The 18,886-nt window shown below is 25.5% G+C and overlaps 2 protein-coding genes across 7 annotated transcripts in view; one reads left to right on the top strand and one right to left on the bottom strand.

The window, feature by feature from the left end:
- The window catches only part of LOC114129135 (Kv channel-interacting protein 1-like), a 390,998-nt gene that overhangs the window by 258,260 nt on the left and 113,852 nt on the right, over positions 1-18,886 (bottom strand). For 4 of the 6 annotated variants that reach the window (XM_050200786.1, XM_050200767.1, XM_050200770.1 and 1 more), the window contains exon 3: positions 1,246-1,290. The gene's annotated coding sequence lies outside the window, so the exon portion shown is untranslated. Of the gene's footprint in view, positions 1-1,245; positions 1,291-1,360; positions 1,456-1,535; positions 1,696-18,886 lie in introns of those variants that run through there. The other 2 variants (XM_050200779.1, XM_050200773.1) reach the window with 2 other exon arrangements.
- LOC126550013 (DNA-directed RNA polymerase II subunit RPB1-like) lies at positions 12,518-17,406 on the top strand. Its single transcript, XM_050200748.1, has 2 exons — positions 12,518-12,668; positions 15,880-17,406. Exons 1-2 carry the CDS (start codon positions 12,657-12,659, stop codon positions 17,170-17,172), a joined length of 1,305 nt encoding a protein of 434 aa, XP_050056705.1. The 5' UTR covers positions 12,518-12,656; the 3' UTR covers positions 17,173-17,406.

Raw genomic sequence — 18,886 nt, forward strand, 5'->3', positions numbered from 1 at the left:
TACGCTTGAAAACAATAAAATATTATCATAACTAATGCTGATTAGTAGATTGATGGATAGAAATAGATTTGTTTGATTCAATTATATTTATTTAAATTTTAAATGGATAATATTTGAATAGTGTTATTATTATTATTATTATTAGTGATATGACCTAACCTTGATAACTATAAAGGAATAGTATAAAAGAATCTAGGTATGTTTATTGAATAACTATCGTCCAGGGAGAGAACATTGTCTTGTGTTACATGTGACGTATGCTCAAAATATTATTTACCAATACATCTCTGAAGTATTCTGTACACATTTATCACAGATAATATAATTCTATCATTCACGCCCATTAAAATGTAATTTACGTGGTATAACATGCCCAAGAAAATCCCCACCTCAAAGGTAAGAATTTCTCATGAGTAAAATTTGCATTTTACACCGCGACTGTAACGTATATGCAATATAGTTTGTCGTAAGTACAATATTCTCGTCGCTGTTAGTTTGTCCGGAAGTTAAAAAAGTTAATGGCACTACCGATAAAATTAGCGCGTGGTGTGTATGTTTGTTAGAGATTGTTGGAGAAGGCGCAACCGCGGATCAGTACTACATATTATAATATTATTGCGGTTGTACCATGGTTACCTATACTAGTATCATCGACCAATGTGTACCTCTCGACTGGTAGCTACACGGTAGTATTTTATAATTCAACTATGGCCCGAGGCAGCGACATTTACTTTTTAACTAGTTATTAGTTTATTATTAATTTTTGACGTGTCTTTTAACCACTTGTCGATAACAACAATATTATATTTAGTTAAAAAATGTCTTCTATCAGCATAATATTATAATATTATGACGCATGATCAATATGTATAGGGTAGCTATCGAATAGCGGAACAAACATTTTATATTTATATTAGGATTAATACAGATAGTTTTATAAATGTTTACGATCGAACCAACACAGAAAATATACGATAATAGAATGATCTTTTATAATTATCAAATACATATAGAAGAATATACTCTTAAATTGAAAAAAATCTCTTTATTGTACAACCCGCAGACCGATGTTCCATGTATATACATATATATATATATATATATATACCTATACATATGTTACAAGCAAAAATATGAAAAATTGTACCACCTAAATTTTAATTTTTAAATATTTACATAAATGAATATTCATATAATAATTTTTTAGTACCAATACAATTATTTTGAAATTATCTCGTTACTTACCTTTATTTTTGAGAGTGTGTTTATTTCACGTTAATTTCTTGTAATCTGTAATATTAAATATTAAAACTCAATTAGTATTCATAGCATATGATGTGATACCAATAAAAGTTTATACTTTATTATAATAAATAGAATATATTTTGTAAAAGTAATGTATGAAACCATTTCAATTAATCATAGACTTATATACTTCCAATTTTTTTCTAAATTTTTTAATTTTTAAAATATTTATAGTACTTATTATGTTTTTGTTTATTGTATCTTTCAATTATTTAATCAACAATAAATACCAATTGATTCTTCTGGCCATATAGAAGTTCTAAAATAAAAATAGTTCATAATACAAAGTTTTTAAATATATTATAAATACAAAAACAAATACATAACATTCACATTCACATATTTCCTAATAATTTTTACAGTATTGATTTTGAGTTTAAAAATCATTATCGTATTGTAGCTATATTATAAAATGTGGTAATTTTTATTTCACACTAATAATAACAATATATAAAATAGGTTTCTGTAGTAATACTCATACAAGTATGCAATATAGGTATATTATAATTGTTTAGTTGTTTGATGATAGCAATAAAGCTATTATTCTAAAAGTAAATATTTATACAAGATAATACAAAATTTATGTTATAGCCATTTTATCATATAAATATACATAATAGAAAAAACAAATTAATATGAAAATTTGTTTTTAGAAATATTTAAAATTATTAGTAAATAATATATTATTATATATATTTTTTTTTGCAAAATATTTAAGTGAGTAGTTGAGTGGATTCGTAAACTAACATTTTGTCGGGTATACCATACTACTCCACTCCGTTCTTTTTAAATTTTAATACTATTATAACTCATAAGCTACTATGTCTTAATTTTTATGTATTGAAATGCTTAAAAAAAATAAATCATTTCATTATAGTAGTAAAAATGTATAGATTCTCATTAAAATTTCTTAATCTGACATCCAAAAGCCCCTAAAATATTGTAAAAAATATATAAAAATTAATAACCATTTTAGATATTTTCAAATAAAAACACTAAAAATTGTTTTCTCTATTATGAATATTTTATTATTTTTATGATAAAATGGTTGTAAGAATACGTTTTTTATCACCCTGTGTATATATATATATATATAATATGAACACATAAATAATATATAGGTCAATGATTTCAAATATAATATTCTATTTTTCATAAGTTTTAAGTTATAACTAATAACTATGAACACATAAATAATATATAGGTCAATGATTTCAAATATAATATTCTATTTTTCATAAGTTTTAAGTTATAACTAATAACTATATAAGTATGATATATTTTAAGGTCATAATGGATTACGGTGTTGAGTAGGTACACAGAAAACTGCTTAAAATGTAACATACTATAAGGGGTGTTAGTAGAAAAATAATTATAGGTATTTTTGTTACATATTTTATATGCAAGGTAATTCATTTAAGGGTCTACATTCATAATTTTAAAAAGTTTTAATTTATTTTTCACGTCATTATATATCAAAACGAAAAAAAAGTATTTAATCACGAATTTTGATCACAATTATTTTATAAATTTTTACTTTTTTTGAATAAATATACTTTTACATTTTTAATTTTATGTGCCAATTAAATATTTTTGAATTTATTTTTTACACATAAATTATATTTTTAACAAATGTAAATTCGTTTTAAGATTTAAATTACTATAACGTATAAGTATTTAAAGTTAAAATGAGTGGAGTATAATGGAACAAAAGTAACTCTCAAAATACTAAACATTACTGGTAAGTTTATTTAAGTTATAAAAGTATTTAAATATTTGATGAATGATTTAACTACTTGTTCTAAGTTCGATATTTATACATCAAAGTAATCTGAAAATATTCTAATTCACAGTATGACATTCAAATAAATAAGTAACTAGTTTGATGACTACTGTATAGTATAGGTTCAATACATATAATTATCTTCTTATTAAGTACATAAATATGTTAAAAGTAAAATTCAATAATCAATCAAGTTATTTAAGAAACAATGAACTTACTACCATAATAAAAAAAAAAATCATGTTCAAGTATTTTAAGTAATATTCTTAAATTACAAATTATGCTGAGATTGTATACCTACTAAATTATTCAAGCTTTTGGCCTAAATTTAAACAAAAAAATATATATATATTAATAGTTGAAAATATCAAAGCTGCATAAAATAATAATTACATCTATAAATCAAATTAATTTAATACAAAAAAATATATACACTTATAAAAAAAATAAATTTATTACTCAGTTCTTGGTATAAAATTTACATATTTTGTTTCAATTTGTGTTTTTTTTTTAAATACCTTAAAAATTGTATATAAATATTTGATAATGAGAGTTTAAAACTTTGAAATAATGTTTATTTACACTTAATAATAATATCACCTCATATGCGATTGACCTATTATACCTATTATGACGTGATAGTTTTACATTTTTTAAATAATTTCTCTACAGTAATTTCTTAAAAATAATATCTTGAATTTATATTTATTTTAATTTTAAATTTTATTTTTTTTCAATACATCATACTACTTGTATGTGTTCAAAATTTTATGTACTTCGAATAATGGTTAATGCGTGTCAATAAATAAATATGAGTATTGAGTACATGACAGTTTGGTTGGAAATAAAATTATATGTTATCATATAACATCTTATTATACATATAATGATGTTACTATTACTTACATATATTTCAGAAGAGGAATACAAAAAACAAAATATATTATTACATAAGTATAGTAATAAAATTATTAATTAAAATGGTTAAAAAAGTTAACACAATGCATAAAAAAACGGTGGGTAGGTAACGAAAAAAAAGTTAATTTTCAACACTAATAGTATTTGTATCATTTATGTAATTGTTACACGTGTAGGGACAGTAACTATATTTTTAGTGTTTGCATATTATTATGTTATACATATAATTACGATATTATTAAAACAAGATCGCCCATTCGTGCAACATGTAGTAATCGCATACATAATAAAGAATAGGTACCTATTACGATTTCGTAGCCCAGGTATATGAAATAATAAATTTAGAGAAAGTTAAATGCATTTTAGTTTTCTGTTTGTAAAACCACACACAACGCAAAAGCCCACTTACCCGAGTAAAATTAATTCTCTGTACATTACAAGTTTATAATATGCTATTATTATTATTATTATTACACGTTTATTATTACGGTTTTCTATAACGTTGGACGAATGTATCTGTTTCGAAACATTGGACTTTAATTTAAAATCTATTTATCATCACTATTTGAATCTCACCTTTTTGAAATATCAATTTAACTTATCAAAACATTTAGAACTTCAACATCAAAATTATGAAATATGATTTTATGTTTGTTAGATAAACGCATGACCGAACAATGTCTTAACGTCAGTGAACGTATAGGTACTAGACATATAGACACAATAAAAATGACTGCACGCAGAGAATGAGATCCGAATCGCTCTAGAAACGTTAAGACGTTATTGGTGCAACAATTTTGAAAACAATAACACACTCGCGTGTTATAATGTGTTAATTAAAATGATAGTTATATTTACATAACTATGTGTCATATATCAACAATGCAAAGCCATTACAATAGTCAATAAGTATTTAACAATGTTTATATATTATATCCTATTCCCTAATATGATATATTTTTAATAAATATAGATCACAAGACAAGAATTTGATAATCAAATTTTAATATCTCATTTTTTTTTCACAAGAATTCTTTTGTTGAAAATTCTATTAAAAATAAACACCAATAAATGTACCTAAAAGTAACAAACTCATATTATAATTACTATATTTTATTATTTATTTTTTAACAAATTACATTTTAAACAGAACGGATTATCGGGATATTTTAACTCAACGTTTATATGAATATAATCTTTTAAATAATTACAAAATTATAAAAATGGTTTATGTTTTTATTTTGATTTCAGTACATTTTTGTTTTGTGTTACTTTATAAAACGTATATTGTGTCCAATTTTAATAAATTTAAATTATGTTAAAGTCAATAATGCAACTAGAAAAATAAGTATATTCACAAATTAGTTATGGGCTTAAATTGAGTCATTTGGCAGTAAAATGTAAATGATGTAAAACATATATGTGCATAATGAATACATAGAAATGTTCTGACGGTGAAAATAAACTGTCATCTCCGGAATCTAATCATGTTATTTTGCTCAGGAAATAAGTTTAAAAGGGGTGATGGCACAGGAGGACTATTGGGCTAAATATGTTGAAAAAAATTCAATTTCACGTTAGGTCTCCGTTGGCGTATTGTTGACTTCGGAAAGAATCTCGAACTGATGGATTTAGTCCCATTATTTACATTGTGAAAAACTCTATGGATAATACACGTAAATTATATACCTACATAGGTATATATGCATGACACTCAAATAAATTTGCAGTGGACTTTATCATTTTTCACACAAGAATGTTTATGGTTTAATTTTTCTTTTACAATAGAAAACTAACTTTGAAATATTAATTTTTTTAATACTCAACAAAATATTAAGATAATTAAATTTTTCAAATCATAAGTGCATAGTCGCTTTCGTAATAGTATGTGATCTATAATATTCATACTCACTTTGCCGAATCCCAATTCGCTGAAAATGTAGTTTGCTGGCAAATATTCCAGTTTTAAAATATTTTTAAAATATTCCGTGTTCGCCGACGTCTCGGCTCACCAACAAACTACATATACTATATCGCTTTTATTAATATAGTTTCAATTTTCCCGATTCACCGACAGGCGACAGTAATTTTATCAAAAATAGACATATTAGATAGATGGATATATATAGATTGGTGAATTGAGTTCATTCCAGCCTTGTTTATTGTTAAGTTCAGAATTTAGTTATCATTGAAAAGTGCTTGTTATAAATGAAATGAAATGGCTTGAACAAAATCCGAAAAAGATCACGATTTATTAGTAGTTAATAACTTTATTCATCAAGCGGACAGAATACGGGATAAAATCGAATATTATTAATGCATTCAAATTTCGGCGGTCGTACTATTTTGAAAAATAATACTGATGTAGTATTATCGAAGAACCACGATCATCCAATACACGGAATTGAGTTAACTATAATCGTGGTTTTTGAAATAAACTGAAAGTAAGTAATATTTGTATTTATGAAAATGTTGTAAAGAAAAGAAAATACAATAAAATGCAACAACTAAGTTCCCAATTGCATGTTATTATCATTCGCTAGGATGTGTATTGTATTTATCATAAATTTGTAGCTATCGACATTTTTATTGCCATAAAGAGATATCAACAATAACAGAGAATGAATAATAAATGAGTGCCGGTATACACTATACGCGTGTTAACAAACCATGTATTATATTGTGACAAGTCGTAGCGATATGGATAAAAGTAGACATACCTACTACCACGCGTAATACCCGAATAGGATGTTTAAGTGCCCCTATGAACCTTTTATTCACAATCCATTTTTTAAAATACAGCTGTGAGAACTAATTATTTTATTAAGTCCAGCTCTTACACCAAAAAATATGCACCTACGACTACAAATACCATAGCTATGAATTTCCTAACTTCATAACATTAAATTATGTAAAAACTAGAAAGGCAATAAAATAATATTATACTCTAACCATATACCCTACCTACACTTTTTTTATATTGATTTATTATGTGATGTGATTCAAAGAAATACAACTATTATCTATTATAATATGAATATGTATATTATATTAATTATAATCATAATAATAATTATCTACGTTTGATACATTAATGTTATATTTTATATTATATCAATTACAATTAGTATCATATAAATCATCACTTCATCACATCTATCTATAATTTATGTTAAACTCGTAAATTTTAAAAGTTAACCAAGTTGTGTATGCACATTAGAAAATATTGATTTTTGAGTCTCTGTAATCATAGATTTTGTTTCAATCACAAATGAAATTCAAAAATAATAAATTATTTATAAGTATTTTCCAGTAAATTATACAACTATTTAGACTTATTCATGATAAAGTTTTAAACTATTCAAAACTCTAAAAAGTATTTTTTGAATTTAAAACATTATTTTAAAATTCAATAACTTTTACGCAAAGTTGAAAATAACGTAAAATGGTTTAAATAATTGTTATGGATAAACACCATTGTATCGATAAATAATTTATCACAGTATGAAAAAAAAATATTTTTAATTTTTAATTTATCTATTTATCAAATCTAAACAGTTCTTCTATACTGGTATAAAAGTCAAATTAACATTTTCTGAAAATATTTAATATTCTTTTTCTCATTTATGTTCATCATAAAATTATTCAATTCTAACCCACCCTTTATAAGAGTTCGAATTAAATAGGTTAGATGGTGAAAATACTATTTTGACACATCAGTTGTCACGTGTTTACATCTCTTTAATTGTGAGTTTGAAGTTTTAGACTATGAGGTGGGTTGTAAAAAAAAATATTATTATTGATATGTTCTGTGATTTTGCAGTTATAATTTTAAAAAAACACAAAAAATATATAAATAGTTATGCTATGAAATTTTAAATTATTTATTTTCTGGTAACAATATGGTAGATTTCTACAATGAAGTGTATCTATGTCATTATTAAAAAAATAACTTATAACTATTATATATCTAATATAATGTTGTAGATGTTAAGCCCGATTAATATAAAAAAATAATTATGCATTTGTAATTTAATATTATTTTATTGGAGTGAATTAATGATAAATGTGCGACTATGTCAGTACATAATATAATGTTCAAATTTGTTCTGTAATGATCTTCATTATGTAATCACCTAAGTCTTAATTTAAATCTATCATTAACAAATATATTGATAAACATTCATTTTTGAATAAATATTACTTCGTTGATAAATGAAAACTGATAAGGTTAAAAATCATTAGCAAGAAAATATTCTGAACTACCGGCTACGTTGATAAATTATACATTACCAATATTAATTATCTACGATCATTAATCATCTACATCAAAATATATGTAGAAAAATATATTTTTCACGAGTTCATTAAAATAATTATTCAGGAATAATAGTGAAATTTTTAATATTGAAATACTTCAAATTCAGAACCTTATAGTTATTATTATGGTTTCATATACACGCACTGTAAAATGTCAACCGGACGTAACCCCAGAGTGCGATCCGAATTCAATGGTGGAAAATATTGATAAAATAACGGGTTTATCCTTTTCTACGAACCTCGCAGGCAACACAACACGCACGATCGTGTGCATTATAATATTATTATGTTGCTCCGTATAACGATATACCGTTATTGCTCGGCTGGCTAAACGCATAATATTATATTGTATATGTCCCGCGAAATCTCTCCAAAAGCGTTACAACTTTATAATATTCGCACTCAACTATAGTATATAAGACTAATGTAAGGATGTTGTAGTATTATATAACTATATATAATATTATATACGTGATACCTATCACATAACGGCCGCGGCTTATAAACGTATGTTTTTCCCGCATAAGACTGTTGGCCTCAAGTTCGGATAGTCGCGAATTCCGGACGTAGCGGTGGCACTGTGACTATCGCCAATAATTTTATATCAATAATTATTCGCCGTTGTAATAAAACTATTACCGCTTCGCGCGCCGGTAAGGGTTTCTTCCGGCCCGTCGGTTGTACATTTATAATATTATTATCATTGAGGTCGTCTACGATCGGAACCTTCCTAGTTCCCGTCACTTCCCGGATGCACTTTTCGCGTTATACATAATATTACATCATAATGTTATAACATACGTCGTTGTAGGTGTGTGGTGCACATCTGATTATAATACAATAACAATATTTAAACGATGCGCCCGCAAAAATCGCATTATTATCGTCAGGTTACTCGATACGGATACGATAGTGATTTAAAATATATTACATATTATTATACTATGAATTACATAGACAATATAATTAAAAATTTAATGGATCTATTACAATAAGCTACCTACGTCTTTGAAGACCGCCTTAAACACGGTTTAGTGCCAATGTAATTGATCGATTCGAATTTAGTGATCCGTTAAAATTATTTATTTAAATTTATTTATGCTACTCGGTATAAATGTATTTTTCTTAGTTCGTGTTTATTTTAAACCGTGACCGTGACAATATTATTATACATTTTATTATAATCATCGGTTATCAAATTTTATTGATCGATATATACTGTAATGATGACGGACAGTCCTCTCTGGGATAAAGGTCAATGGTGCGTGTCGAATGCTGCAGCTGTTACTATAGCTTAGATATAATGGTATAGGTTTGGCGTATATTTATAGTGAAACGTGAACTTGGCGTTTTGTAGACCAACATTATTGCTACTGTGCAGTGAATTCGCGTTTGTCCGGAATCCGATTACAAATCGTAGTTCTACTTAGATTTCGTCGGGATTATAGTTTCATAACAGCATATTAGTATAATTATTATTTAAACAGTACCTATTCGAAAAAAAATTGTCTTCATCAATATGGACACCACAACGACCGTATTATGTTGCGCGTTAGTAAACTGCTTAGTATCTAACCTACCTATGTTTTATTTATGCAATCGTAATAAAAACATAGTAGGTTTATCATAATAATATGTAATAATGTATTCATTCATACGGAATCGTATTTTAATTTTGTCTACGTTAATATTCGTATCGAACCCCCACAACGCATATTTAGAATTACGTAAAACCATTTCAATCGCACTAGAAAAACAATTATTTATTTCAACAATACATAATCGTTAGTTTATTAACCTCAACATAAATATATAATTTAACTTAATTTATGTGCATTTATTGAAATTATAAGCACGACCTACTTCAAATCAAAAATCATACTTAACACACGTATAAAATATAAATATTTATATTAGTTAATTCGTTTATTGAGAGGCGTACCTTGAGTGCCGTCATTTATTAAAAGTTTAATTTTCCTTCAAATTAAATTTGTCTCTAACGATACCAAAATACCTTAAAATTTAATTTGTTTGGAATTTTCGTAATTTATTTCTTATATATATATATATATATATATATATATTATATCCAGTAATAATATTATTTTTTATTCAATATTCAATAAAACCGATCAAATTGTTCAGTATTTATTTCATTAAAACTAATATATTAGTGTTTTATTATTATTGATATCACATTTTACTTAAAACTTATAATTAATAAATGTTGTATTGTATTTTTTTTTTAGCATAAGTACCTACATTACAAAGTGCGCGTTATTAAGTTGTATTAATATTATATATGTTTGAACTATACAATTGTGGGTATTGATCTATCTCAAATCACAATATAAATACAAAAACCTATTGGACTTTATTATGGAGTAATTTAATATTTTTTTATTTGTTGTAAAAATACATAGTTTATTTAAATTACTTCATTTATTCAATAAAAATATAAATACTTCTATTAAAAAATAAAAATACTCAAATACGGTTCGATAGAATTTTTAGATACATAATAGTTGACGTTGTTATTTATTTATTTTACAGAAAATGAATTTGATAAGTGATCAATGTATACAATATATTAATATATCTATGTATATAGTAATTGTGGATGTACATAAATACAGATACAAAAGTTTAGACACAATGTTTAACTCACGTTGGAATAATAATTATATAACTGGTACTGAATATATATATATATATATATATATAATGTGTATAACGTGTTAAAATCAAATAAATTTAGAGCAAGGTTAAATCCTGACAATTGTTTTAAAATAATTGTATCCTTGAAATGTTTTCATAGCTATAATTTATCAACATCAATAGAATAACATCGATCTTAAATGTTTAACGAAAGACGATTATCATATTAGCCAGGAACTAAATCAGAAACAGAGGTAACAAATAGATTTTTTATAGTACCAAAGTAATACATAACAAGAATTACATATAATATTACATACGTTTTTTCAAATTCAAATTTACCAACATAAAATCGTGTTTATATCGTAATGTTTGGTTGAATATTTTTAATTAAGAAATTTGAATGCTATTCGATAACTACATTTTCCAATAAGAAATAAACTCCCGTGTATAAAATAAATTAAACTTTTCAATATAAAAGCTAATGTTAATAAATATTTTTGTGTTAAAATAATAAACATCAAACAACATAATATTAATTATATAAATATTAAATCTATTTTTCATGATTATGTGTTAGTCTAGGTAATTAGATTGTACCTAATAATTCTAATTGATATTATAATTTGTTTAAAGTCTTTAAATTGTTTTAGTACAGAGTTTGTAATACATTTTAATAATGATTTGTATACAATACAAATAATTGTATAGGTACAAATTATATTTGATCAGTCAACAAATGATTTATTTTGATGGTTATGACTGTATAAATAGTAATTACTACTTGTATAAAAATATTAAGATTGTAGTTTATTATAATATATTTAATTTACGGTATTAAGTGTAATAAAATATACAAAAAACTGTATTTATCAATAATCTATACTCAGATTAAATAATATAAACAAGTTGAAATAACTTCGACATTGAAGTGGTGGTGTATTATAATACATAGGTATTTATCTGATATCCTTCGTTGGGCCAATAATAGTGGAAAACAATTCAAACTAGGTCACAAAAACGGCTAAGTCTAGTCCACCGCTGATGCCTCAAGCTCGTGTTATAGATATAACTACGCTGTCGGATTACAGGTATTCAATTGAAAATATAAATATAAATGATAAACATGCATAATAATATTATACACACGAAGTAGGTATTATAGCATTTATGTTATAATGGCTCACACTTTTCCACAAATATTACGTACGTCTATCCAATTAGACGGCGTCTAAATAAACAGACACCTCCATATAACGGGGCGAAAGTGGTTTTCAGTCGATTTCTTTTGACGAATTACACGGGCAATTTGGTTTTGATTAGCGATTTTCATTATTATTACTTGTTATTATAATTGATATTAATACCGTTTTATTACTGGCGGGGATGAACCATTTGGCCAATTCTTTGCCCCGGGCGACAGTTACGCTGATTGACTAAACACCAATACGTTGATCGATATACGATATTCTCCGAAAATGATGTTGTTTATCGTATACGGACGTAATTATACATTACGTACTCATCCTAAGGGTGTCCGAAGTAGGGTCGACGACTGTGTTTTTATAGTATATAAATTTCAGATCGTTCGTCACTAGCATTAATATAATCTGTCAGTTCGATCAGTGTTCATCAAACAATTATTATCAAATCAAATAAACTTATCCACACAATGGCGGCTAAAGTAAGTTTTATATTATATTATTTTATCAGTTTCTTATAGACTCGTGTTCGGTGAAATAACATTTACCGTTATTTTTTAATTTTTTTTTTTAAGTAATAATTTTAAAAATAACACGTGGGAAGGTATGCATATTTTAGTGCGTAAATAGCGATATTTAATGGCAATGAACAAAAGAAATCATGGTTTAATTAGGTAACTTCCAATAAAATGAACGAAGTTTTCTAATTTATTGTTTTACTGGACGTGATGGGTATTGGCACACCAATAGTTATAAATGTATTTCGTGACCTATTTTAATTTAATTTTTTTTTTTTAGTAACATAATACAAAACAGTTTATTTACATTATAAGATACCTAATAGATCCCTATTCAATATAATAATATTTTAATTTAATTATCAATAGCAGAATTCTTAGTAAAATAATATTATATTACTAACACACTACTATTTATACAGTTTATAACTATAATGTTCTTTTCATATTAATGCCTTACAATTATAATCTTTAAAAAAATATTAATCCATCAAACTCAAAATGATCAAAGTGAAGATTATTTTAATTAAATGCATATAGTTTTTCTTAATATTATATTATGCGTTGAAAAAATATTATAAGACTGAAAGTTTTAACAGTTTAGATCTGTAATAAAATCGAGTTCTTAACGAAATTTAGAAAATTAATAGTGCATGAATAGCACAATATTCCCCATACCAATAAATAAATACCACATTGCAATAGATTATAATATATTTAATTTTAATTTTGAAAAGTGGTTTTTAATATATTTTTATTAACAATACATATACATATACAATATACATATATATTCATAATATTATATATTAATATTAATATTGTATACATATTATATAATACTTGATTTATCTATTTGGGTAAATCGTTTCACTTAAAATTTTAAGCCTGTGCGTTTACGAAATGTTGTTAAGTTGTAAATTATAAAAAGAAACATAAAATATTAATAGTTACATACAATTTACTTAGTATAGTATTATGTAAATAAAATTGAAAAAATTATTTTTCTATATGATATTATGCATTTACTCGTATTTTGAATCTCAATTAACATTTGAATAGATTATTTTTTATATGTATCAGGATAGTTATTATTACAAGCACAATACAATTAATATAAAACTCGAATATAATATTAACGGTGCCAAGACCAAATGATCAACGCTTTAATTCGAGTTTTTTTCAATTTTTGTTAAAATATATTATGTTCTTATAAAGTTAAAATAAACATGTTAAGGGCACGCCCTATTTTATTTTTTAACAATGAAATATTTAAAGTAAACATAATATTATATTATACGTATAGGTATTTAATATACGTGACCAAACGATAAACCCTTCTGTTAGAGGACAATATTTGTCACAAACGAAAATATCTGTAACAAGGCCAAAACGATAATTATTATCGATTTCAGGTTTAAATTTTACTTTCACGATAGCCTTACATTATATTAATAGTTTAATTTATAACATTTTAAATTTAAAATAAAACTACTTCATAGCAATAATTGTCTGTAACCAGATTTTCTATATTGATAAATTGCAATTATAAAAAATAATATTATTATTTATATGGTATTTTTAATTAAAAAAATCGCTAAGACATTTTTCCTCCATTTCTTAACTCATAAATTAATAACGATAATAAGCAATAAAAAAGATTGCATTTAACTTAGTACACGTACCTACATAAAATAATTGCTCATAAAAAAAATGCAACAAGTTAAAAATTATCTAGTGTTAAAAACTGTAAGATATACATTATACAAGTATAAATATGATATAGTGCGTGTGTATATTAATATAATCTTCAGCAATTTTGCTAATTTAAATACTATTCGATCACAGCAATACTGTTTTTGTGTAGGCTGAAATCGTGATAGGTAACTAATTTAATGTTATAAAATTAGTATTATTTATGATAATAATTTTTTTTTTTTTTGGTGACAATTATTTTAACATATTAGGTCAATAAGTTATTACATTGTGTAATTTAATTTTAATACTATATATATATATATAAAAAGTACTAAGTCTTCTCAATCACTTTTAATTATTGAAATTGATCAGTAATACTATTATATTTGTAAATGCACAGCATTGTATAATAATGCACGTAGTAGGTGAAGTTAGAGTAGGTAGGCAGATAATATAATAATATCCTATACACATATTATAATGGCAGTCGGCTTTTTTTATATTTCATGCCGACTGCAACATATAGAAGTCGAAACTAAACCGGTTTTTATGTACCACTGATATACATCTGTCAAAGTGTGTTAGTGTGCGCTTTCGTTTTTATCATAACGTTTTACCTTAATAAGGTGACTAATATCATGTTCCAATGATATTATATTTCTATCTATTAATTCAATATGTTTTAATGTTGTATAAAACATGTGAATTAAAAACTATGTAATACTTTAACGCATTACAAACAATTTTTAGTATTTTTTGATTTCTGTTGCTTTTAATATTAACTATTAATTTTAATGTTGATTAAATATTGCCTTAATTTTTTAATTTTTTAAATAAATTAAATCAAAAATATAGTAATGATGAGTTTAAAATACATTTACTGTTGTATTGTATTATATCAATTACAGTTTAAATTATAACGTATTTGTCTAAATAATTTATAAAAGATAGAAATTGTTGTAAATTGAATCAAAAATAAGTATAATATTATAGTTATGTCTTAATTTAAAATAATACCTAATACAGTAGAACCACTTATTATATTTCTTTCACTGACACGTTCTTATTTCTATTTAAAATTGCATAACTTTAATCTAGTGATTAATTACAGTACACTATGTATTGGTATGCCACATCATCATACTAAATATAATATATTTATATATCTACGATCTATGTAGTTACTATTATACTTGTATGAATATTGGCGATAAAGAGAAAACGAATCGTACAACATTTTAGAACAAAAATTTACATTTAAAATGTATGTTGTTATTTTACAATCGAATTTTTTGATGTATTTTTATAAAAATATAACAACTGGGTTTGTGTGTTGCTTAAAAAAATACTTTAGGCTTTCAAGTAAAACATTGTATAGTATATAATAATTGTACAAAAGTGTATTATAAAATTTAAATACAAATCGCGAAAGTAAGAAATGTATTTATTGAATGTATTATATTTTTTATGTTCACAGGCCTTGATTATTGCCTGTTTGGCCATTCAAGCCAATATTATCGCTGGATTAGATTGCTCACCTTCATATTCATCCGGATATGAACAAAAGGAATATTCTTCACCATCGTATCCATCTTCCTCTTACTTAGCTCCATCATACGGCGCCAAGCCTCAGTCCTATTCTGCTCCACAATCTTATTCTTCTCCTTCATCATACTCAGCGCCATCACATTCATCATCTTCCTACTCTGCTCCTTCATATTCTTCTCCAGCATATGGTAAGCCACAATCTTACTCTGCTCCTTCGTATTCAGCTCCATCATACTCAGCTCCGTCATCATCATATTCTGCTCCCTCACACTCGGTTTCGTATTCTTCTCCTTCATATTCACCATCAGCTCAAGCTTATGGTAAACAACAATCTTATTCAGCTCCTTCTTACTCTTCCCCGTCGTACTCTGCTCCAGCTTATGGTAAACAACAATCTTATTCAGCTTCTTCTTACTCTTCCCCATCATACTCTGCTCCAGCTTATGGTAAACAACAATCTTATTCAGCTCCTTCTTACTCTTCCCCATCGTACTCTGCTCCAGCTTATGGTAAACAACAATCTTATTCAGCTCCTTCCTACTCTTCCCCATCGTATTCTGCTCCAGCTTATGGTAAACAACAATCTTACTCAGCTCCTTCTTACTCTACTCCATCCTACTCAACTCCATCTTACTCTTCTCCGTCTGCATCTTATGAACAACCCAAATACCCAGTATCTCAATACTCAGCTCCCTCATACGAAGCTAAGCCACAAGCATATTCTGCTCCCGCTGCATCATACAGCAAACAACCATCTCCCTCTGCATCGTCTTATCCATCTTACCCAAGCCAAAAAGCTCATGCTGAAGAATCTTACGCACCAGCTCCATACAAATTTGAATACAGCGTAAATGACGAACATACATATGATATCAAAAGCCAAAAGGAGGAAAGTGACGGATATCACGTAAAAGGATACTACACTTTGTTGGAAGCTGATGGTTCCCGTAGAACAGTTGAGTATACCGCAGACGAAAATGGATTCAACGCAGACGTGAAAAAAGAAGAAGCCCAGGGTTATAGCAAATCTACTCCAGCGTACAACAAGGACTCCCAAGCATATAAATCAGCACCAGCTGCATACAGCGCACCATCATACAACAAACAAGAATCATCTTATGGTGCACAACCTTCTTATAACACACCTGCATATAATAAACAAGAATCATCATACGGTGCTCCAGCCAAACAATCTCAACAATACGAAGCTCCGTCATACTAATTATTTCACTATTTATCAACCACGATAAAAGGTTAAATAATATTATAACTTAACTTCAAATACCAAATTATAATTTTATAAATGTTACAACTTAACTGTTAAGCTTTTTTAAAAATTTAAATAAGAATAAAAAAAAGTATTATTTATTTTGTTTTTTTGAATAATTATGTAATTGAATAATCAATTATTATAATATTTATATCTTTAAAAATATATGTTATTTTTCAAATTTAATTTTGTTGTATTTAATAATATATAATATACATAAACATATTATTTGTTATTAAAATGGTAACCAAACAAGATTATAATATTATTCATGAATATCTGGAGTTGAACATATTCACGAGAAAAAGGCGTACTGTATCATTATTATTTATTTATACTTTTAATTATTCGATGTATAGAATTATTAATTGTAAAATGAATAATTGTGATTAATCCTTAATTAATAGAACTGATGTACTTGCTTGGAAAAAAAAACATGGTTTTATGAAAATTGTATAGATGTTTGAACTTTAAACTTTTGTTCATAAATAATTTAAAAAAAAAACAATGTGCTCTTGACATATAACAGTTCATGTTGTATGAGATATTATCGGAAATTCTTACAAAGGAAAATTTGCTGACTATATGTACCGATACCAAGAAAAAATGAAATAATGAACGTAAATGGATTTTTTTACTACTCATCTGGTTGCCCCCGCAAATCTCTCAAGCTATATGGCTTTGTTATTCAAATGACAGTGAAAACTGGGTTTGTATTTCTATACATAATATATATAATAATGCGATTTTTTTACTCAACCGTTTCTTTTATCATAGCATTTAAGATACTTATTATGTAATTTACACACACACACACACACACACACACACACACACACACACACACACACACACAGTTATAATTAAAAATATATTTTTGATTTTTAAAATAAAATAAAAATTAATCGATTATGATTGTTGATGAGTTACCTACGCGTACCTATGCGTACCTATAGTATACTCATATATTATGTTTAGTGTTAACTACTTAATTATTTGAAAACTGAACAGTGAAACTGTATAATTATTGATTACATTAGAATATTTTTGTATTTTATCAGTTTAAGTGAAATTTCAGATAAATTGTAATTGTATACATGAATTACTAATATACATTTAATAATATTATTTAACTGTAATACAAATAATAAGTACATAACTTTTATACGTAGTAATATAAAATCATCTTAATTATATGTAACTCTAAATAAATTCTTGTTAACAAATATTTAACAAAATTAAACTATTTGAGTACCTTATTCAAAATAATATGACTGGATTTACAAATTCAGTATCAAATATTGTAAACTAAAATTAGAATTATTGAATATTTTAGTAAGTACCGTACCTAAGTTTTATGGTGTTTCCGTTTTCTGGTATCTCGATTAATTTAAAATAAAATGATTTTTTGTGTGAATAATAAAATATATTTTATAGTATAATATATTATTATATATATAGTTCCTTGTGTATTTTAATCAGTTTGTATAGTTATTATTGTAATATTATTTTTGTAATTTAAATGGTAAATTTTAGAGATTTCATTGATTTTAATATCTGTAAAGTGTATTATTATTAACAAATTGAATGTTTTATTATGAACAAGAGGTATTCGTTAAGTTTTTTTTTTTTTTTGTTCTAAAAAATCTTTAAAAGGTAGTAAAAG

Source organism: Aphis gossypii, chromosome 1 (genome assembly GCF_020184175.1).
Source record: "Aphis gossypii isolate Hap1 chromosome 1, ASM2018417v2, whole genome shotgun sequence".
Classification (NCBI taxonomy): Eukaryota; Metazoa; Arthropoda; class Insecta; order Hemiptera; family Aphididae; genus Aphis; species Aphis gossypii.